At 37.6% G+C, this 23,691-nt stretch overlaps 1 protein-coding gene across 1 annotated transcript; it reads right to left on the reverse strand.

Moving 5' to 3' along the window:
• Positions 1-302: 302 nt before the first annotated feature.
• LOC122663677 (serine carboxypeptidase-like 35) lies at positions 303-14,186 on the reverse strand. Its single transcript, XM_043859294.1, has 7 exons — positions 13,883-14,186; positions 8,663-8,770; positions 7,316-7,593; positions 6,942-7,217; positions 5,373-5,509; positions 3,872-3,964; positions 303-662 (listed from the first exon to the last, which is right to left on the reverse strand). The coding sequence occupies exons 1-7, from the start codon at positions 14,172-14,174 to the stop codon at positions 404-406; spliced, it is 1,443 nt and encodes a 480-aa protein (XP_043715229.1). The 5' UTR covers positions 14,175-14,186; the 3' UTR covers positions 303-403.
• Positions 14,187-23,691: the final 9,505 nt, after the last annotated feature.

The following is a 23,691-nucleotide window of genomic DNA, read 5'->3' on the forward strand; positions in this document are numbered from 1 at the left end:
GACCTGGGTGAGATTTCTCAGCCTGACCTAGGGCCTGGTTGGACTTGGGTTCAGCTAAGAGGACTTAGGGTTGGGCTAGGGTTTTAAAAAACCCGGCCCAGCCTAACCCTGTTTCACCCGTACTTCTAGCATCATATCGTCCCCTTTCACCCTTTATTTTTAAACTAACATCTCATTCATATGCTCCATATGCTGAATACTTTTAAGCCTCAAAACAATTCTTGTACATTACTAAAGAGGGGGAAAACACACACAGAGATCAATATCTTAAATATGGACCCAAATTGTCATTTCCTTTTTTAAATCGTTACCCTATTTATTGCAGCTATAATGTAACAATAACAAGAGAGAGAGAGAGAGAGAGAGAGAGAGATTTATATAATTATATATTGTTTCATGATCACTAGAAGCGAGAAGGGGGCAAGGTTTTGGCCGAAAGGAAATTGGAAAAGAGGAAAAGGGCCTGATCGGGTTTGAGAACCGGAACCTGGTGACCCGCTCCCCTCACTGTTGCAAAGGTTAGGCCACCCTCATACGTAACCACCCACCCGGCTACTTGACGCCGGTGGAACCACGCCCTCCATGCTTCCTTTATCGGAATTCGCAACTCATTTAAGCTGTTTTTCGTCGATGTTACCGGTACTCGCCCGTCCGTGTCCCCACTGTTCACCAAAAACCAACGGATCAAATTTAAGAATCAGCAGCCCAAATGAAACTCTTTTATTCATGGTTTTTTTTCCGGTTGACCCAGAAAAGGAACCGGTTCATCCTGGCTGATCTGGTCCTACCTGAATATTGCCAATTAGATAGTGCATAACAATTAACATGGAGTCTCAGATCCTATTCTATGCCCCTTATCTTGTTTGTGATTTAAATACATATATATAGGGCCGAGTCCGGTTCAACCCGAAGCCTCAGACCTGGCCCGGCCCATTGACAGAAAAGCCCAGGCTAGCTGTACCGGGCTTAGAACAGGCTTCAGATAGGCTTGGGCTTGTTGGGCCGAACTTGCACTTCAAATTGACATGCTCAATCTGGAAAGATCTAGTTGCAGAAGAAAGCTCATTTTATGGGCTCGATTGGTGTTCGGCCCAACTCAATAAGACCCGATTTGAGAACAATGGTTATTTTGGCTACGCGAAACCGGGCCTGGATTAGCTATGGGTGGTGAACCTCAACCCAAAGTTGTTTTGTGGGGAATTTAAGGTGGTGTGGAGCTTCAACGTTTTGGCTGGGCTAGGTTTGGATTAAAATCCTTTGCAGTGGAGGCATCTGGCGATGCACTATAGTGTGGCCCTAAGAGCTCGACACGTGGAAGAAACTTCATCCAATGGTGCAAGCTTGATGAAAGGTAGTTTTTTTTTTTTTTTCTTTTCTTTTCTTTCATCTCGAGCTCGGCACCATTGGATGTCGCATCTTCCACGTGTCGAGCTCTCAAGCCCGCACTACAATGCACCTCCAGATTAGAAGGCACTACAGATGAGTTTTTTTCCGCTAGGGTTGACAACACAATCTGACTCCACCAAACCAAGTTGTACTCTTAAACTAAAAACTGAACCGAGCCAACTTCAACAATTGCATGACCAAACCTTATAATTTTTTTTAGGGAAAAGGAACGCTAATCGGTTGTTGGGCGCCATGTGTACCTGTGCCCAGACACAATCCAACATGAAAAGACCGGTGCACCCCTAGTCCTTTCCGCTTTTCCAGGGGATGCGTCAGTCTTTTCGAGTTGGGTTGTGTCTGGGCATAGGTACACGCCGAGGCACAACACCGGTTGGCATTCTTTCTCCCATTTTTTATTAGGGTCTGTCTAAGCGTCACTATGGTTAGTGAAGTATAACAGTTCATTATTGCCACTTGGTAATACATGGGTTAGTCCATGTGATAGAGGACCCTACATACATCTCAATGGCCAAATTTTAGTCTAAAGTAAGCATAGAAAGTTACACAAACTTTGATTTAAAGTTTTAGTAAAATTACCAAAATGCCATCAAATGGAGATTAATAAAAAATGAAGAATGGCATTTTTGTAATTTTAGTTAATTTTTCTACTCATTTTAAGCTAAAATTGTACCAATGAGATGTTTGCCTGATCCTCCATCACATGAACTAGCCTATGTACTGCCATGTGGCAAATTAATAGTAAAGCATTATACTACACTACACATAATGGCGGGGAAGAAAACCTTTTTCTTTTATTATTTTTTTCGGAAAATAGTTCTCTGTCCGGGAGTGTGGCCTACGCCAACATTCCCATGTGTCTATCTCTCTCCTCCTCAAAACAAGGGGGCAAATGTTTCTTTTCATATGGAGAGGAGAGAGATAGACTCATGGGAGTGCTGGCATAGGCCTCTATGCCAGCACTCCCGGACAGAGAACTTTCTCCCTTTTTTTTTTTTATTTTTTTATTTTTATAGATGATATCACTTCATTCACAAAAGAAAAAGACAACATGCACATAAGAGCGGTGCCAATGGGCGGCAGCTCATTAGTAAAAACTATGGGTGGGTATGTGCCTAGATTTGCCACATGACAAAACAATTTTGGAGATCACATGTCAAGTCTTAGCACAATTAGAGTTGATCACATGGCAAAACAAATCATCAAGACTACGAAGGGATCCACGGACATACATAGAATGTTATGCCATTAGATGGGAGTTCAAATGATTGAAATTGAAGCTAAAATTTGACATGTGATCAATTAAGCTATTTTCTTTATGGGAAAAAGAACGATGCTTGGTCACGTTGCTCCGATGCCTAGATACAGGAGAGCTCAAAAATAATCCCCAGTCCCTCCTGAAATAAAAATCCGTGTTGATGCCCCTACACGCGCATTCATTGGCCCCCACGCTAATGCAGGGACTACATGACCAAGAAGTGATATCTTTCCCTTCCTATATATTTAACGATCAGAATTGTCACAACACTCTTTCATGTGGCAAAACAAATTCGTCCACCCACCGATTTTGTCCTAGGGCTGCCAACCACAAACTTTCATCTTAATGTATTTGTAATATTTTTGTTATTTCCCCAAACTATTGAATGATACAATAGATTTAGATGAATTTGATCATAATTTTTTGTGGCTTAAACAACCTGTTACACAAGACCCTCAAATTTTATCTTACCAATGAAATTTATTAGGAGGCAGTTTCCCTTCACCCACGACGTTCCTTCACTGATAGGTCTAGGTGTCTTACGAGTAGGCATTGAGAATAGTAGGGATCTTATCAACTTCACACATTAAGGGAGAGTAATAATGACCCTAGATGGGTGTATTTTTCCTTCACTCATGGTGAAAGATAACTTTCTCCAATTTATTATGGTTGAAATTTTTTCTTCACTTACAGTGAAAGAAAACCTTCACCAATTTATTTTTGGGGAAAGTTGTCCTTCACCTATAGAGTAGTGTTCAACCACCTATCTAGAGCCATTATTACTCCCCCTATTGTACAAAGTTGATAATATCCCCCACTGTTCCTGATACCCTCTCCACACCATCCGAACCCCTTAATCAATGGATTGACCATGGTTGAAGGAAAAAACTCGGTCCCTTATTATTTTATGGGAGAAAGAACGCCACCCGATCGTGCAACACACGCCGCCCCTGTGCCCAGACACAGGGATGCGCGTAATGACCGATGTACCACCCTGGAAAGATGAAAATGACCAAGGGTATGACACTATCGCGGTCATTTTGCGTGCCCCTGTGTCTGGGCGCGAGAGTGACATGCACTGCGCGACCGAGCGACGTTCTCTTTCCCTTATTTTATACTTTGCACATATATAGGACATCATCATATTAACTCTAGATGACTCAAAAATAGTTTATAGTTTCTTTTTTCGTCATAAATTAGTTTCCATACCTGTAGATCCAGATACGCAATCCCGCCCCTAAAAGCTTTTTGATTATAGGAAGTACAGTGTCTGCTGAATCATTCCATTTCCCTATAACATTGCTGCACATAAACACGAAGAAATAAATTAAAATGAAGTTGGACAATAATTAATTATCTAAAATTGATCATTCTGTTTCCAAATAGAACTAAGTGAAAAGAAAATATTTTTTTGTACTCCGAATTTATCAGAAGCATTTCTGTTTATATGACCTAGGCTGGGTTGGGTCAGGGAGAAAATTATCAATTTTACATAAAATAACACTGTAGTAAAATATATTATCACTTATTATCTTTATATATAGTATATTATATAACAAAATATGTGTGACATATAAAGTTTAAAATATATATAGAATATCAATATATATTTTATAGTATAACTTAAAATAGGGTCAAATTAGGCTGGATCAGGCTCAACCCGAGGCCTCAAACCGTGGCTCGATCTACTCGACCCTGACTCAGGGTCAGAAATTTCCAACCCTGACCAGCCCTCAGAGCCAAGCATCTCAGCCCAAGCCCTATTCAGGCTCAAGGCGGGCTATGGCCGGTTGGTATTCCATATACAACCCTACATGGAAGCTCAATACAATCCAATCCAATCATATGGGACTATCTGAATGACACTTCTATAGGTGTATGAAGAACATGTAACCTTCTTTTGATTGTCGTCCCATTGTCTTATTTCCAAAAGTTATATAAATCAGGGATAAAAAGAATTTTCAAAATAATTTAAAGGGAAAAAAGGAAATACATGATATGAGTGTATACTTCCTTCTCACAATCACTCTCTTATCTCCCCCTCTTTCTTTCACTAAATAAACAGTTTTGTTGTCCACTATTAGTATAGAACGTACAATACCAATACAAGCAGGCGGCGTGTAGATCTCTCTCTCTCTCCCTAATTTGAAAGTGTATTCTACATTATGTAATTTTCAAAAATTGTCATTGTCTCTCACATGTGTATTATACTAAGAGTGAAAAAATGAAGTTGCAAACTATTTGACACCCCCTAAGGGTGTCAATATTAAAATCCAATATGAAAATTCCTAATTTAGTTGGGGGTAGATTTTTTATTTTTATTTTTTAGCCTAAAGTAAACTCCTGATTTCATTTTACTTTCATTTACCAAATTGAGGAGACTGTCAAGCAAAGCCTGTAAAGGAATGTTGGAAGAGCAGAAAGACTAGAAGTTACGATGAATTATTGAGAGGTAAAATGATGAAAACAAGAAAAAGAAAGACTGTCAACTGTTTCATTGGCAGAGAGACAGCTTGATAGCTCCAGTTCAAAGATTTGGCTTTTTTAGATTAAATGCAAAGACTCTCTCTCATTCATGTGTGTGTGTGTGTCAGTTTTGTTTTATTTATATGGTTTCACATCAACTTTCATGCAAAGGCGACCCAATAGACAGAATGAGTAATGAAAGTGGGTAATGCAAGCAATAAAATGTGGGTATTTATTCACAAACCTGCAAGTTGTGTACGGGTAAGACAGCTTGGTAACATTGGCGTGTAGAGCCCACTGAACATCTAATCTGTTGAAATATGTCTCTGTGTAGACTTCTGTACAAGGATCATAACCTAATGGTATCTTATACCATAGCTCCTGAAATCAAGAACCCACCAAAGAAAACATTCAACTACCCAACATTTATTAACATTTATTAACACTTATTATTAACTGAAGGTTCTTTCCCCACTCTGACTTACTTAAAAACAAACATCATATATAGGTACATTCATTGAATTAGGAAACTTTTTGAAATGTTGCCCTGAAATTAATTTGATGGCACAGAAGAATACTTTTGTCCAATTTATGTGTTTCCTAGCATGGTTCAAGAATGGGTATTGGATAGGCCGATTTGTATCAGTAGAGACTGATATCGATTCTTGACTGATACGATATTGATCTATACGGATAGGATTTGTTAGGGCTTTAGGGTTTAAACACAAGGTTGCTTTTGCTTAAATCAAAGCACGTTGCATATCAAGTTTGGAATAATCAGATTGCTGTCTTCATCTAGTATTTATAGAAAAGATTAGGGTTTTAGGTTAAATGGGTTCTATCCAATAGGGCCCACCATAGCCTGATTCCTTATTCAAAAAAACTTATATTAGAACATATAAAAGGGTTATTGAATATACCCAACAAGATTAAGGGTAAATAAAATCGATTTTCATTGAAACTTTGGGGTAAAATCGTCCGATCCGGACCGATATAGGCTGATAAGTTAACAGTATTGGGGGAACAAGGAGAGGAGAGACTTGAAGAAAGTCCACAACAAAGAAAACAAGTTTACTTAAAGAAGCCAAATATGAAGACCCCAGGACGATACAATGTGCTAATTCTTTTCATAATCCCCTAGATATGATCTCAAAGTCAGTAGAAGTCCAAATTTGGTTGAAGGAGCTGAAAAGAATCAGATTTATCAAGCAAGTTGAGATTGGTCTAATGGGTTATCTAAACTTAACCAGAAGCAAGTCTTTAACAATAACAACAAACTCAGTCTTATCCCAACTTAATGGGATCGGGTACATGGATCCAAACAACACAACTAAGGGAAACTGAGTTCTACCCAAGAAAAGGGAAAGAAAAGATGGGAAAAGAGGGATGGGGAAAGAGAAAAGAAATAAAAAAAAAACAATGTCAAATGAAAGATGGAAATAGAATAGAAAAAGAAGGATGAATGATAGTACGAAGAAAGAGGTACAACCCAACACAACAGACAAGCAGATATTTAATATAGGGTTTAAGTTAGCACTTATCAAGCCAGACAATACATGGGAGGGCTATGGGTTGGGCTGAAATTGTGTTTTTTTTAGTTGCTACCCTTCATGATCAACCCTTTGCCACCCCTTGGGTTGAGCTTTGCCACATTAGAATTCTAACATATGTAAAAGAGAGTAATAGCTTCATTTAGTCATCTTAGTTAAACAATCTAAAAAGAATTATTATGGAACTCATTCTTTTTTCAAATTTCTCTTTGAACAACCCCCCCCCCCCCCCCAAAAAAAAGTTCCCAAGTAAATAAACTCACATTTTTACCGAATAATCGAGCACCAGCCACCAACTTTCGGGTAATTTCGCCGGACCGGAGGCAAACTGGTGTGTAGATGCTGTAAATGTCAATATCTGAGTAAGCTTGAAAGAAGCTCCTGATGTATGTATTGCAAAGGCTACTTCCTTTATTACTCTTGAAGTCACATTCCTTGAGTATGTTATGATATAGCTGATCTGAAATAATTGCATGACTCCAAGCAAATTCGATGAAGCCTATTTGATCTGTTTCATCATTAATTACAGCATTCCCTATCTGAAATTTCCATGAAACAATTAAGTGATATTATCCATCTGATAATTATAAAGAAATTAATGTCACTAATTAGGGTTTTTTTGTTTTTATAAACTTACCATGAAACCCTTGAGGTTAATAACTGAGTCTTTGCTTGCAATTTTGTTACTTTCATAAATGAGTTCTGCAAGTTGGGGAACATAATGGCCAGCATAGCTTTCTCCAGCTATGTAGAATTCATGAGATTTGAAACTTGGGAATTTCTTGAACCATCCCAGTAGGAAGGCATATGAATCCTTAGCTGTAACTCCATCCCCTAGTGCCTCTAAATCTTCAGTTTTGTTTGTGTATGAGAAACCAACACCTACTGGAGCCTCCACAAACAGAAGATTTGCAACTGAAAAATTACACCAAGAGTAATATGTATTAATTATAAACAAAAAAAATTGGAAATGCCTATTCAGATTACTTTGGATCTTTGAAATCAAATTTGCTGTGAACTGAATCAATTCATATGTATAATTAAGACACCTACTCTTTCACATCAAATTCTTGCAGCCATAGGAATTAAGAGCTCCACTAAAAATACATGATATTAGTTGCCAATTATCATTTGGAATTCAAAAAAAAAAAAAAAAAAAAAAAAGGGTGTAACAGTGCATGAGGCTCCTGCCACTTCAGGGAAGGTCATACTGTACACAGCCTTACCCATTCTTCGCAAAGAAGCTGTTTCCCAACTTGAACCCCCGACCCCTAGGTCACAATGGAGCAATGCGACGAGGTCATTTGGAATATAAATACCACCTAAAACGAAACCTAATCCTAATCTATTAAGAAAATATTTCTAAACTCATGTATTGCTTATGGTATCTCTAAGAGGTTTTTGAGAAGGGTAAGGAGGCTTTTTGGGTTGGGTTTTTTTTTTTAATAGATAATATCAATTTTATTGCAAAGAAAATGATAAGAAAGGGTTTTCGACAAAGCTTTGGCTTGATCCTTGGCATCCTGTTGGGATTTTGATTTGAGGACTAGATCCATTATGATGCAGGGTCAGAATGCCCTCCCCAATGCCCGGTCGATAGAGACCGTCACAATCGGAATAATTTTGTTTTAGCCTGGTAGTTGGCACTCTGGCCATCATCTCCAAGTAGGTACTTTTCTATGCTGTAGTCTTTAGTTTTTGTTTGATAAATTTCTGAATTATCAAGAGAAAGAAATTACTAAATTAGAGTAAAATTTACAATTTACTGTTTGGAGCAAAAATGGTGCTACTGGCACCCCTATTCTTTGCTCATAATATTGCATTCCAGTTGGTTTCTAATAGTACATTATGCAGATGTATTGTCAAAGCAAAAAAGAAAAAAAAAAAAAAAGCTCTACCCACAGGAATTATGAATATGATATCCAAAAAGAATAGTTAAAGCAAGGCAGTAAAGGAAAAGAAAATGTTGAAAGCTAGGTTTTACCTTTGTTCCAGGAAAACTTATTGAGTACGAGGTCAGATTGATTATTTCGTATCAAGAATGGTCCCAACTCCTGAGCAGCACCATAAGCAACAGATGAACAACCCGGTCCTGCATTCCCATCTCATGTCATTTTCAAAAGCCCACTTCTTTTATCAATTTCAATTATGAAAGAGAAACAACTGGTAATTTTCTACACCCCAAAAAAAAAATTTAATTAACTGATAATTTGTCTTCCCCTACACCTCAGTTAGAATCATTTTTATCTACCTTTGCCTAATTTGTTATGTGGGTTTATAATTTGATTATTTTATGACTATATGGAAGGGAAATTTTTTTTTTTTTACTTTTCTCAACTCTATGGTCCATCATGTATAGGGTTATTTCTTTGGATTTTTAATAATCATGTCCTTTAAACATAGTTGACAATTCGAACAATTTTTCAAAACATCATTTTGATATACGGTTATGTCAAATTGGATTGATAGTCTAAGTGAATGATGATATGGACAACATGTTCACAAAGTTCATATACCAACAAATTAATTAATATTATGATATGTTAAAAAACCTAGACACACAAAAAAAAAGGTTTCATCCCTACCATTAAGTATTTTATTTTAATTTTCAAAAAGTATTTAATAGATTATGAAGATTTAAATTAAATTTTGTCATTATCTCATTTTAAACATATTATTAGATAATGAAAAATCTAAGGGTTCATGTACTCATACCATTCTACAAGTCTAAGGCCCCTATAACTTGCTTTATGTTATGTGTTTGAAAGGATCAAGACTCACTATTTGGTGGATCCCATCTAAGAAATTAGATTAAAAACAAGAAGCCTTAACATAGATTTTTTTCTTTTTTTGTTTTTTTTTTGTTTTTTTTTTTTTTGGGGGGGGGGGGGTGTTAAGGGTTCTATTTACTCAATTTAGATCGTCTACTGTGCAGCTGCCTGTAGCAACCTGTGCGATGCAAACTGGACCGCACATGCAATGACCACCTTACCCCTGCTCGGACAAGGCGTTTGGGCAGGGGTAAGGTGGTCTTTGCACATGCGGCTCAGTCTGCGCCGCTCAGGCCACTACAGGCAGCGCATGCCATGGAGGATCTAGATCCCTATTTACTTCCAAGTAAAAACTACATAAAAGGAAAAATATTAGGTAAAATCAGTATAAACTACTACTTTTCCAACTATTTTGCATCACTTACTTTAAATAGCAACCATGAAAACACTTAAACTTTGCTTGGTTGTCCATAAATATAAAGTTGAGACACTTTCAAATCAAATACAAAAAGAAGGTAACCCACAACTGGCCAACTCACAAAATCAATCTTCTTCTATTCATGAAACTCATTTTTCTTGTGTTTTCCATAAAAAATCTATCAACTTCAGAACAACCCAACATAGCCTCCTCAGCAATAAATAGAACAGAAAATTAGGAGGAGATGTTTGGATAGGAAGAATGCTCTGCCCTTGTTTAAGATATGAACCTTATTTTCTTAGGTTTTTTATGATAAAGCCAAACAAGCTAAGCTGGAAAGAGAAACAAAAAGTAACATGCATGGATTTCAGACATGTGAAATGGTGGATCCCACACTCCCATGCATCCTTTGAGTGGTAAGGCCACCTTGTGTTTGCCATTTCTTTGGTTGGTTGTCTACCCAAACAGACAAATTGGAGAAAAGTCTTCAACAACCGACAAAGGTGGATAAGCTTTTCTCACCTCATTTTCTATTCGGAAAGTGATCCTTTCCCTCTCTTTTTTTTTCGTTTTCCAATTTTTTCCTTTTTGTCTTATCGAAAATTTAAATTTTCAAATGGACCCAATTGATATTTCATGGAAGGATGATATTCTTAAGGCTATCTTCTTGAAATAAACAGATACATCTTTGAAAACAAATAAGATTAGATATTGAAGATAATTAGCAAATTTAGATTTGGTAAGAATTTTTCTATCAAAAAAAAAAAAAAGATTTGGTAAGAATTTTGGATATCAAGGGGTTTTGTTCTTGCAAGTTTTAGGAACGTACAAGTAAATAGAAGAAAAAGATAATTTAATTTGAAAAACTTTTCTAGTTAGAAATTAGAGAAAATAAAATAATAATAACAATAATAAAAGTGCGGACCTTGGCACAACGATAAGATTGCTCTTGATAAAGCTGTGTAGATTATGACCTTCTCTAAACCCAAAAATACAAAATAATAATGATCATAAGAGGGCAAATCAATATAAAACATTACTATTATTAAAGAAAGAGAACGCCACCCGATCGTATAGCGCGCACCGTCCCTACATCTTGACACAAGGGCACGCGAAATGACTGCTACATCCCCCGGAACCCAGAAATGACCAGTGGTGTGACGGTCATTTTGCACACCTCTGTGTCAAGGAGCAGACGTGGCGTGTCGGTGCAACTAGGTGGTGTTCATTTTTCCTTATTATAATTATTATTAGAATTTATTACTCAGACCTTCCTTGTACTATGCCTTAATTATAGTTTGCACCCCTTGATTCACAACAATTACACTTATCCCTATTCTGTGTGATTAAATTACTCAAACCGCCCCTGAGAGTTTACCCTATTTTCAATCACCTCTCCTGTATTTTCAATAATTACAGGAAAGTGATTGATAGTTAAGAAAGGGGAATGTAATTGTTGTAAATTTATGGGTATTGATTGTAATCAAAGCATAATATAAGGGAGTTCTAAATAATTTATCATAAAAAAAAGAGCAATACGAGAAGGAATGCAGTTTCACCTTATCTAACCCACCCCTTGTTGTGAGTCTTGTGACTTCTTCACTTTCTTTGTTTGGATATGGGGTTAACCATTTTGCCAGCAAATACTTTATTAAGGAGAAAAAAAAAAAAGAATCTAAGTGGGTGGCCAATTACCAAGATAGAGCCTAGAGGACCATAGAGGGTCCTCCAGATGTTTTTCATATAATAAATGAAGTGAGGGGCAGATGGCCATTGGAAGATGATATCTTCTCTCCATAATGATTTCTAGACCCAAGAAGGGAAAGACAAATTGGTCCCCCCCACTACTTTACAGAAAAATACAGAAAAAAGAGGAAAGGAAAGGGCGAGGGAGAGATACACCTTGATCTGTCGCTTCTTCCAACACTACATTTCCATAAAAGATGCCTCTGCCCCTGGAAATGCTAGCGTAGATCACATTCTCCGATAGAAAAACTAGGGGGATGTTTTCTGGGTGGAACGTAGAGGTCACGCCGTGCATGCCAGCCAATGAGAGCGCATATGATGGCACAAAAGGGGGCAGAATTTCAACCATATATATGAGGGATATGGCGATCATTCCGGCCCCTGATGTGCGTGGGCATGGCCTGTGCGTCCCACCCCAGAAAACATTCTCCTGAAAAACTATTTTCTATTTTCTATTTTCCTATTTCTAAAATCCTTTTTTTTTTTTATCTTACACAAATATGGTACTTAAACATTTTGTGTTCTTTTTTGTTTTTTAATAAAAAATATTTTGATCGATGAATGAAACATGATCAATACATCAAGACTTAAACTTACTAGGACAACCAACTAGCCCAGTTGGTTTAAGGAATTGGTATCGGATCAGCCGGTTAGATGGTCAATTTGTATTGGTATCAATAGAGGTCAATATCGATTCTTAATCGGTCTCATATCAATGGATCAATACGGACCAAGGTTAAAAAAATAAAAAATTCCAATTTTAAGAAGTACAAAGGTAAATTCGTCCGATATGAACTGATACCAGTTATAAAAAAAATCCAATTATAAGAAATACAAGGGTAAATTCATCCAATCCAAACGAATACCAACTAATTTGAATCGTTATCGACCTAGACCGATACCAATTGCTAAATACTTGGATGTCTCGGGTACGAGGCACCTAGTCCTCACATCCCCCCCCCTCCCAATGAAGTAGGTATGGATCAAAGAGATTGGCATGTGACAAATAAAACATAGAAAATTCAAGACTACCAAAACGATTGTGAGGTTGAATTTTGACAAGTGGCCAATTTAGCCTATATCTTACAATAACCAATAGTTAAAATTGCCATGTCACTCTTCCATGTGGTAAAATAGATCCACCTCACCAATTTTAGCATGGAATTGGAAACCACAAAAAAAAATTTATTTCACACAATAATACCACTTCTCATCATTTATTTAGATTTATTAATATACTAATATAAATTTACATAAAAATATACTATAACATTTTCCTTAGAGTTAATGGTGAAATGAAACCTTGAAAATACACTAAAATTCAAGCTTGTGAAAAATAATTAAAGATAATAGAATAATAAATAATTAATAATTCAACAATAAATACCAACATATTAAATATGGGAGACTGAATGCAGACAGAATGCCACCTAGTTGCCCTAGACATGCCGTCCCTACACCTAACAAAGAGGTGTGTGAATGACCACCACACCCCTGGTCATATTTGGGGTTAAGGGAGAGTAACGCCTTTGTGTCAATATACAGCTAATAATGCAATCCATGCTTTACCAAAAAAAAAAAAAATGCAAACCATGCCATATCTACCTAATGTGGCTCAAATAAATGGAATCTCCACGTTCACTTTCCCCATGTAGCCACGAAAAGAACACTTTTAATGATAAGAATAAAAGATTAACCCCTTAAAAGTTATAACTAGTAAAAATAAATTTTCCGTGAAAAAAGAAAAGAAAAAAAAAAAGTGATAATATTTAATGGTTTCTGTTCCTGTTGATCAAACGGTTAGAATTATCTAATCATTTTACTGATCAAACGGCTAAGATTTACCGCTTGTGGCCAATCGGATACCATATTGAACAAACTCATCGAAGGTTCAAAATTTCGGGAAAAAAAATTTAATCGTCAAAGTTAACGGAGATCACGTAAACTACATCTCATCTATCATTTTTTTGTAACATTAGTGACGGCGAAGTTTGGTTCTGCCGTCAAAGATAACGGAGATAAACCAGTTACTCTTCCGAAGCAGTAACCGTTTTCAAGACGGAGGAAAAAGCACTTCAATTCACTTTTCTTCTCTTCTCCATTTAGTGGAAGAGAAGAACAATTCTGATTCTGCTTCAAACAATGAAATTCTATTTTCTTGGAAAAAATAAGAAATTTAAAAGAAAAGGAAAAACATTCCCATGAAATAAGATTCAACAACAGAGATAGAGAGAGAGAGAGAGAGAGAGAGAGAGAGAAAGAGGCTGACCTCCATTGAGCCAGAGCACTAGAGGCTTTTCTGCGACTCCTTCTTCAGCTTCGAAGAACCAATAGAACAAAGCTTTCTCATCTTGTGGTCGGACATTGACATATCCGGCGAAATGACGGAAATTCACCGGCGCTTGTCCGGGTAAACCCTTCACTCTATCTGCTTCTTGTTGCTGCAAATCTTCGCCGGCATTCTCTCCCTCACTTTGAACTGCTACTACTCCAACCATCGATAAAACCAACAAACCACAAACCAGATACCGGAATATCCAAATCTCACTACCCTTCATCATTACGAACACACACTCTCTCTCTCTTTCTCTCTTTCTCTCTTTCTCTCTCTCATGGCGATAGACAAGTCTGGGAAGAGTCATTATATATAGCGACAAACCGAAAAACAGAGAAGTGTGAAAACGGGGAAAAAGTGAATTTGTTAAAAGAAATTGTTTTATATTTTTTTTAGTAATTTGGGATATGATATGATGCTACATTGCTGCCACTACTATAATGCTTTAACTAATAGCCGTTGAATACTCTTGTTGCCCAAAAAACACAAAAGACGGGTGGTAGTTCTTTTTGTCATGGTCAAGTGATAACTTTTAGAGTTTAGTCTACATTTGGTGCTCTTTTTAAGGTAAGGGTAAAATTTAATTTTGATAAGAATTTGAAAGTGACTTTATCATTATATTATGCGGGGAGGAATAAGTACATTATCGGTGTGCGATAAATTAGTGAGTGGTATCAATGGAGGCACGGGATGGAATATCATACAAGAGGGGCAAGGGTCATTTTCAAAGTGGGGAAGAGATAGACAATGGGAGATATAGTAGCTTACAATACACTAGCATTGTGCCAACTTTTCCCTTATGTTATTACCAAAATATGTTATTGTCTTATACATTTTTTTAAGTATACATGTGGAATGACAAGACTTACCCTCATTGGAAAAATATGTTATTATTACAACAAGATTTTTCCTGAAAAGAGAATCCTGCTAGGTACACACTGAATATACTTGTTCGTTTTGCTGCTAGGAATGCCCCCTATGCAATCTAAATGGCATAGTGAAACAAGTGTCAAGCATTATCCAAATTGTAGCATGGACATACGTGCAACAAAGCTAATCTCAGATAAAGATGGATGAGTCTATTTTAAATGAAAAAAACTTCCCCACAACGTCATAGTGTAATTTTCCTTTCACATGAAGTTTTTCTGAATGTTTTCTCTAGCGAATTCTGAATATATGGGCCCTTTGTGGATAATACTTTTTGAAGATAATCACTGGCAAGTCGTGCAAATTCCTCCCCACATTGGCGGCTTGGAAAACCCTCTCTCATTTTATATTTAAGGAATTGGAGCACCTTTTGATCATGAACCCCTACTGTCACTCCATTAAAAAATCATCACGTAGATTGTTTAGAACCCAAACTTGGGGAATATGTTGTTCACATTATCATTTGTACCAAGTAAAAAAATCTGATCAATCTAATAACCCTTTGTAGTTAGAGATGTTGAAACAGAAGTTTAAAAAGTTTATCAAGTAATTAATTTTGAGAATTTGTTAGATGGACAATATTTTCTAACAGATGTAAGTAGATTGCTGACAACGGACGAAACAGAGGCTGAACTTTTTGGGATCGTTCAAGGATAGAGAGCAACTCAACAGGAAAATATTACTCTAACAGAAATATGGTTTTGAACAAGGGACTGTGAAATGTTTAATCCTCTTTCTCCGATTCCCATCCCTTGGACCTCTATACACAATTACTATGAATTGGCTGACGCTACTAAGAACTTTACTAGCATAGGTTTTAAATGGTATGATATTTCCTCTATGTACAAAACTCTGTAAGTCTTTTTGCTTTCCGTATAAATAGTTTTTTTCCATAAAAAAGAAAAAAGTAATTAATTTCAAGAAGAATCTTTGAAAACTCAAAAAGGAAACCCATCCAATCTCCATCAGACTTAGATTTGGTCTCTTGATCAGTACAAAACCTTACCACTTAGTAACAAAGTTGTTATCATCTGTGATGGCTATGTTGATGCAGATTTTGTCACATCTAGCTGGATTACAATCTTGTTTTCCAATTCCAAATTTCATTTGGTCTCTTTGAGTTGTGGTGTTTCAGGAGACTTTTTCGCATCAAAGGCCCGAGGTGTCTTGCGGGGTTTACTCCATTTCTTGAAAGAAGGAATCCATCATATAAAAGTTTGGACAGATAGCACGAACCTTTGTGCGTAGCTCTCAATGTCACTTGAAAGGATGGTTGCTTCATTTATTTGATCTTCTCTTGTATATTCAAGATTGTTGTTGCATTCTTAATGTTACATTTGTTTGTGTAACTTAGTCCTAAACTATGCAATAGTTACCTTGACAAATCATCAATCCACGTTCCTAAAAAATATAGATATGATGCGAAGGCTTATGAGTCAAGACATGATGGATCTTTGTACTAAAATTAGCGAAAAGGACTATGTCCGAGAGTGTAGCTCCTGTGCCAGCAGAGTTAGTCCCTCATGAAATGACCACCTTACCTCCATGAAAAGCAGAAATCTCACCCCTTTTGATGCTTCTACGTGCGCTCTCATTGGCCTCCATACTAGCACAAGAGCCACATTCATAGGAAAAAAAACAACTCTCTCCTTCAAAATTAATAGCATTTGTGATAGCTTTGTAGATGGCTGTCATGAGAAGCTCATCTTCGCTGACCAAATATTTGCAACATAGAAATTCTATTGGTTGTTAATTAAATTTTGTGGATAAGTTTCCCACATCAAATATAGCAACATAATAACTTTGGCCTGAATTTTTAAATAATGGAGAGATGTAAATGTTGTTGAAACTAAACTTTTGAGAGTTTGTTAACTAACAATTAAAATTCAAGACCAAAACTGAATCTACAACGAGTCATATAATTGAGATGATACCTTAAATTTGATATGTGAGTAAATTTACTTGATGTACACAACAATTGAATTTTCTTAAGAGAATTTTTCTTGTATTTTTTGGACCATTGATTAACATATAATCAATACGCCAAAAGCTATGGAGCTGATGAACCATGCAAAGTTAGGCCCTTTAACCTATCATATACTAGGTTGACCCAACATAGTGTCAGTCACAAAATTGGGCACCACCGTGCTTCCACAACCACCATCCTCAGTGGCTCCACCATGTATTAAGGTTTAGTAGCCTTTTCCTAGCAGATCCAGTCTACTCTAGTTAGTCTTTATTGATAATTCTCGCTCTACTCCATGTAACCCTCTCTCCTAAATAGCTGTTTCCATGCCACAAACTTTTGACATGGTAGTCAAATTTGATACCAAAATTTGACCCAAAAAAAAATATTTGATACCAAACATCAGATATGTTACCAATACTCCAAAAGCTCCTTTTGTGTAATGGAAGCTTATTACTATTCAAGACTAAAGTGAGTTGGAACGTACTAGCCTTGATGTGTGGAGGAATGTCTTCAATCTATTTTATAGAAGAAATATTACTTATTAATTAATCATTGATTAGCACCAAGAACACAACTTTCGACATCCCAATTTTTGATATCTACTTCAGTCTTAAAAGCATGATTGATTAAGTTATACATTCATCCTACTTGAAGGGAAGTCAATGGGCCAACCAATTGCTATCTACTTAAGCTATGGGTATGATTTAGGATAACCATATATTATCTTACTAGATTCTAACCTGACCTAAAGGGTTAATCAACAATTCACATCATCATAGTTATTGTTTCCACTACTAATAGTAGTAGTAATCATCTGAGTATTGATTTGATCAAGTGTAGTGTACATCTCAAGACTAGGCCTCTAAAATGAGACAAGGAAAAGAGATAAACTTCGCTATGATATGGACTTGGGGAAAGGGTTCTCCAAGTGGGCTGGTCTAGAGAGTTTTCTTCAAGCAAGCCTTGGGTCTGCAGCCACGTGGTAGGTCTGAAAGGACTATAATTTTGTGGATAGATAGATCCCAGAGTCCCCTACTCATATGTCAAATTTTATTCTAATGAGAGCTGGTTAAGTAGAAAAATCAAGTATTGGAAAAATAATAACTTAGAGAGAGTGAGTTTGAGTTTGATAATTGACACATGACTAATATGAATCATTTCCTCAATATTCAATAGTGGAATTTGTTAGATCACCCCTCCAAGTGGAAGAAAGGGCAGCCCACTTAATTAGAAAACCTCCCAAGCGAACCAATCTAGAAAAACTTGTCATTGGTTCTATTCTTTAGTTGACTGACCTTGTTGAGGGTTAGTCTTTATGGGCAAAGATATGTAGATTTCATTAATCAAATGATCGATTTTTCCTTCACCCAGAGTGAAGAGAGAATATCTTATGGTCACGAGGTATGATGGCTGGATATGACTCTTGGAATAGTGCCAAGAGCATTTTTGTTGTCGTATAAAAGGGTAAAGTGAGCAATGACACCCTAATGGCTGGATTCTCTTCACCAGTGCTAAAAAAAAATTCTCAATCAAAATGGAGAAGTTTTCTTCAGCGTGGGTGAAATCCAACCATTATGGTCTTACAATTAACCCCCCATATTGTATGAAGGTCTAAGATACCCTTGACATTGCTCTAGGCACCCCATCCAACCACCAAAAGTGGTAGATGAAGAATCTCTTCACCATGGGTGAAGAAAAACTTGGTCTAATCAAAATAGTATCTACAATCTGATGTTCGTGTAATTCAAAAAAAAAAGTAACTCACTACAAGACTTTCTTCTTGAATTCACTACAATAAAAGCATGCAATGCTCACACTGAGGAGGAGCATTTAGTGTCAATAGTTTTAAACCGTAGCTAAGGGTAGGTTTCAGCGGTGACAAAATATTACTGCCGCTAAATAGGGTTTGATGATGTATTCCACATTGGTAAAATATCTCTGCTTCTAAATAAGAACATTTAATGTTCATGTGCGTGAGCGTACGTGAACAACTCACAACTGTTCAGATGGAATCTATACTGTGAAAATGTTCCATCTGAACGGTTGTGAATCGTTTACATACGTGAACATTCACCCCCCATCTTCTTTCGGTAGAGTGTGCAGTGGCTCATTGATGTCAGGGTTCGGGATCGAGGAGGTGGCCACGGCTGGTGGTGGCGGGGGGTGGGGTGGGGTGGGGTTGTACAAGGGGGGAGTTAGTGGGGCGTCAGTTTGCTAGGGCAGAGAAGGAGATGGGGTGGGATTAGTAGGGAAAATTTACTGAGTGATGGGGGGATTACAAAGGAGGTGAGCAGGGGGAGAGAGAGGGTAGGGAGGTGAGGCCAGGGTTGTGTTGCAGGGATTGGGATTGCAGAGAGGGTCAGGGAATGGAAAGTTGAAGGGGTTGGAGAAGAAGGGAGAGGGAGAGAGATGGGCAAGGAAGGATGGGGGGAGGGATAGAGAGGTAGGGAAAGGGGTGTTTTGTAGTGGGTCGGCGTGTTATGGTGGGGGTGGGGGTGGGGGGTGGGGGTGGGGGTGGGGGGGGGGGGGGGAAGATTAAGAGGGGTGGGATACAGGATGGACAGGGGAGGGGAGTTGCTGTGGCGGTGGAGTGGGAGATGAAGATGGGGATGGGAGGCAAACTGGCAGGGAATTTGGGAGGAAGGGCGACGGAGTGGGTGGTGAGTTACAGTGGCGGGGCTAAGGCAAGACTGTGGGGGTTGGGCAGGGACGAGAGGGTAGGGGCAGGGGTAGCGGTAACGGTGTTAAACGGTTTGGTTTCGATGTAAGCGGTTTCGATTTTAAATGGTTTCAAAAGGTTTTTTAATTCTTTATTCAAACATCTTCTTTCCTTTTATTTTGGGCAATAGATCTCTACTTAGTCGCATGGTCTTTACACAAGCATCTGGGCCAATGAGTGGGCACGCCTAAGTATCTACCCAAGGGGTAGAAGTGTCATCTCATGGTGTATTGTGAGAGGGCATAGGACACACTACCAAGTAGAGATCTTTTTCCCTAAAATAAGTACAATGATTAGTGGTGATAATTTTTTTTTGTAGAAGATTAGTGATTATAATTACCGCAACTAAATATGCCCTTTCTATTGGCGCTAAAATTATTACCACTAAATCTATATATACGTGTGGTAGCTAGTATCCCACAATTCCTATGGATTTTTGTCGGAAAAAAATACCATTCGGAATTCTCCAGTTTTTTGTAGTGATTTTTGGTGAAAGTTTTCCTTCACCCATGGAGATGCTTTGACTTTGTTAATGGTCTCCTATATCATCATAAACCCTCACCCTCTATTATCCATGGTCGAAACACTCTTACCTGGTCTAATGGACCGATGGTAGTAGTGAGCAAATTATGGTGAAAGAAAAACTCGATTCTGAACTTTTGATTGTAAAATAACTTTCTTCATTGTATGAATAGAGAATTTTTTTTCTTTCAAACAGAGTGAAAGAAATCAAAGGTCTTAATTATCCCCCTTCTCATTGCCACCCTCTCTATTAAGGCCAGATTTGATATGATTTCTATTTCAATTTTGGATTGATTCCATAAAATAGTCACAAATATATTTTAATTAAGAAATTGAAATTGTTTTAGTTGTATCAATATGAAATATTTGAAGAATAAAAAATTCCATTTGGTAGTTCAATTTCTAAGAATAGATTCTCTATATTCCTTTGGGAAGGGTGGTGGTGGGGCAGATGAGGATGGAAAGGGGGTGGTGGTGGTGGGATAGGAGAAAAAGAAGAAGGTTGGTGTTTTAGTTTTAACATCAAATTATTATTTTGCCCATCAAATTAATTATGTCCTCATTAAAGAGTAAGAGTGAAAACAAATGAAATAAATTTTGAAACAACTCCTCAGGTATTTCAGGATTTATATTCAATTTGATTTCTATTTCATTGAAGTAAGATAAAAAATCAAACCAAACAATTTCCGAAATAAAAATAACCCCTTAAATTGAAATAGAAATCACCGAATCAGGTTGAAGAGGCCTTGAACCGAAAAAACAGAGACAGGAAAAACACATGAAGAGGCCATGTCGGTCTTTCTAGGGCAAGATTCAAGAGTAAAGGAATTCACGGCTCTATTAAGATTACAAAAAGGCCCTTAAAATTTAGTGTTAATTACAGTATTGAGACGGTCAAAACAAACCAAAAAGCTTTTCAACTCAGAATCATGTCGGTCATCGATACAATCAAGTACGCCGCACGCGTGCACCATCGGCCGGCTTTTTTAACTGACCATAATGCCCCTATCTCTGGAACTTCGTAAAGTGCAACTTCTTTTGCTCTATTTACGAGGCAGTCCTAATCATTTTACCTGTCCTGCACTAGGATTACTATTAAATGAGAGTTAAATACCAAATACACCCCTACATCGCACCTCCTGACCTGATGTGTGAAGTGTCAACTGTGGAGCGTGAATGCTGAAGTCTGCAAGCGTGCGTTTCAACTTTTGGAATTTAGGGGTATGTCGTTTTGGTCTGTCCAATTAGGAGATGCCACCTGGCTAATGTATTCAGTACTTTACAAGAAAGGAATACTGGTCTACAGAACAGTAGTATGGGAGTAGTCTAAGTTAAGGGGAAATTTTTATTGTCAACTATTCCCTGCCCGGTCCGGTTTCTAAAGTCCTCTAATAAGAGGGGGTAGATCCCATCTGAGTAGAGTGTTCAGTCAGGGGGTAGAATAGTCATTTCATCCCCTTATTAGAGAATTATAGTAACTGTACCGGACAGGTAACCATAGGCGATAAAATCCTTGTTAGGGGTCCTTTGAGAATCATATAACCATGTGAATTTTGCCATTGTCACCAATTAGTCTTGTTGTGTTGGAGACCTCTTGTTCCTCATTTAATTTAAGAATACCTTACTCTTCCTCCCTTCCTCTAAAAAAAATAGTAGAATTATATGACAAAAGAATATAAGTAACTGAAAGTTATAAAATTTATTAATGCCATTAAATAGATATGATACTTAATAATGGGATTTTCTTATTGGTGTCTCATAAAGTGTCAAATAATATATAAAAGAAATGATATACACAATAGTGGGATGTAATAGAATCTTACATGTTAACATTTTACCGATCGTTAGTTCTCTCTCTTTGCATCTTACCCATTCAACCCAATTATTAGTTATTCCATTTTTTCCACCACCATACACACCTTCTCTCCCATTCTCCCCTACCTGCCCGCAGTTGCAACCTACCAGATGCTATGCTTCTCTCTCTCTTCTTCTTCTAAGGTGACACCAATGTCACATAAGAAAGCAAGGGTGAAAAGGTGAAATGTTGGAGTCTCCCTTGCTTTCTTATGTGACATTGGCATCACTTTAGTTCTTTGGAAGAGAGAGAGAGAGAGGGGGGAGTTGCAGCTTGCAAGGTGCAGCGAAGGTGGGGGAAGAGAAACAACTGGGGATGGATTGAATGATGGAGATGTTTCCTATTCCATCCAACAGTCAATAGAATGTTAGTGTGTAAAATTCTCTCTCCTAATTTATAGGGAGAGTGTTTTCTATTCGGGAGTGTAGCCTACACTGGCAAGAAATACCGAACCGTAGCCCCTAAAAAGGAATCATTTCAAGGGTAGAAAAGTCATTCAAGGGAAGGGAGGATAGAGATAGAATATGCTATAAACTCAACTCGGATGCTTCCCTTTTTGATGACAGAGGGGGTTATGGATATGTGTTGTGAGACTCAAATGGACGACCCATTGTGGCTATTTCGGAACCATCCAAATTAATTTCTATCATCCAAGGAGAGCCGCTTGCCTTAATAGCTGGTTTATTGTAGAGTTTATCGTAACCAATTGACGATATTATGGTGGAATCCGACAACTTCAAGTTGGTGCATTGCCTCACGGGACTGGAGTCTACTCCGCTGAAGATCCTTAATGTTGTCAAAGATATAATATACTTCTCTTTTCTTTTCCATTCTTGCTCTTTCCACCATGTTCCCAGAGAGATTAACAATGTGGCCAACTCCCTAGCCCAGAGGGCTATGTCCATTGCATGTTCCTCTCTTTGACCCATTTTCGCTCGTTGACTATCTAGTCACCCTTTAATACATAAACATATTTCAATCCAAAAAGAAAAAGTGAAATCAATGTAGTACTATATGGTAATCGGGAGGTTAAAGCGACAAATAATACTGCTTGGTCACAGAAGTAGGTGATTAGATTTTGGAATAGACAAAGGGATCCTAGGAGTGGGTAATGAAGAATAAGGACATTCATCATTGTAAGGTGAAATGTTTGAAATAGAACATCCCATCACAACATTTGGATTGTGGGTGGTTGATTTGATGTCCACAATAACGAACATGATTCATTTGTATGAGTAAAACATCCACGATGAACACATAATGAAGAAATACACTCATACTGAGAAAAACCATTTTACAACTAGGTAAAATTCATATAGAATGGGTGCAACCATATCAATACTAATGCACCGGATCTCATCAGAACTCTGCAGTTAAGCGTGCTTAGGTGAGAGTAGTATTAGAACTCTTTTTTTGTGAACAAATGTCTAATACACTTGGTAGCTTGTGGTGCGTAAAAGGCCATGTTATTTGTAAAGTCTGATTTTGGTCCAGAAAGTGCATTTGGGATCCTTGGAGGGCTCTTTCGGCCTCGAAAAGACCTCGGATTGCCGAAAAATGGCGTACGTCACCGCCAGTGGCAGTGCATTATGTTGGGCTTGTCAAGAACTTTGAAAAGGTATATTTTGGGATATACGTTATGTTTTGGTCCGACCCTGTCCGGTTTGGCAATTTCTAGGTCTAGGGGTGTTTCTGTACTTCCTCGGATTAGGGTTTCTCTATATAATGTTCTTATCTCTGAGAGGGCTGTA

This window comes from Telopea speciosissima, chromosome 6 (genome assembly GCF_018873765.1).
Source record: "Telopea speciosissima isolate NSW1024214 ecotype Mountain lineage chromosome 6, Tspe_v1, whole genome shotgun sequence".
NCBI classification, from domain to species: Eukaryota; Viridiplantae; Streptophyta; class Magnoliopsida; order Proteales; family Proteaceae; genus Telopea; species Telopea speciosissima.

Excerpts from the sequence above, each read along its gene's own strand:
- LOC122663677 (XM_043859294.1), bottom strand. The coding sequence starts at position 14,174 with ATGATGAAGGGTAGTGAGATTTGGATATTCCGGTATCTGGTTTGTGGT. Across the intron at positions 8,771-13,882 it reads AGTGCTCTGGCTCAATGGAG|GACCGGGTTGTTCATCTGTT; the intron begins GTCAGCCTCTTT and ends ATGGGAATGCAG. Across the intron at positions 3,965-5,372 it reads TACCCGTACACAACTTGCAG|CAATGTTATAGGGAAATGGA; the intron begins GTTTGTGAATAA and ends GTTTATGTGCAG.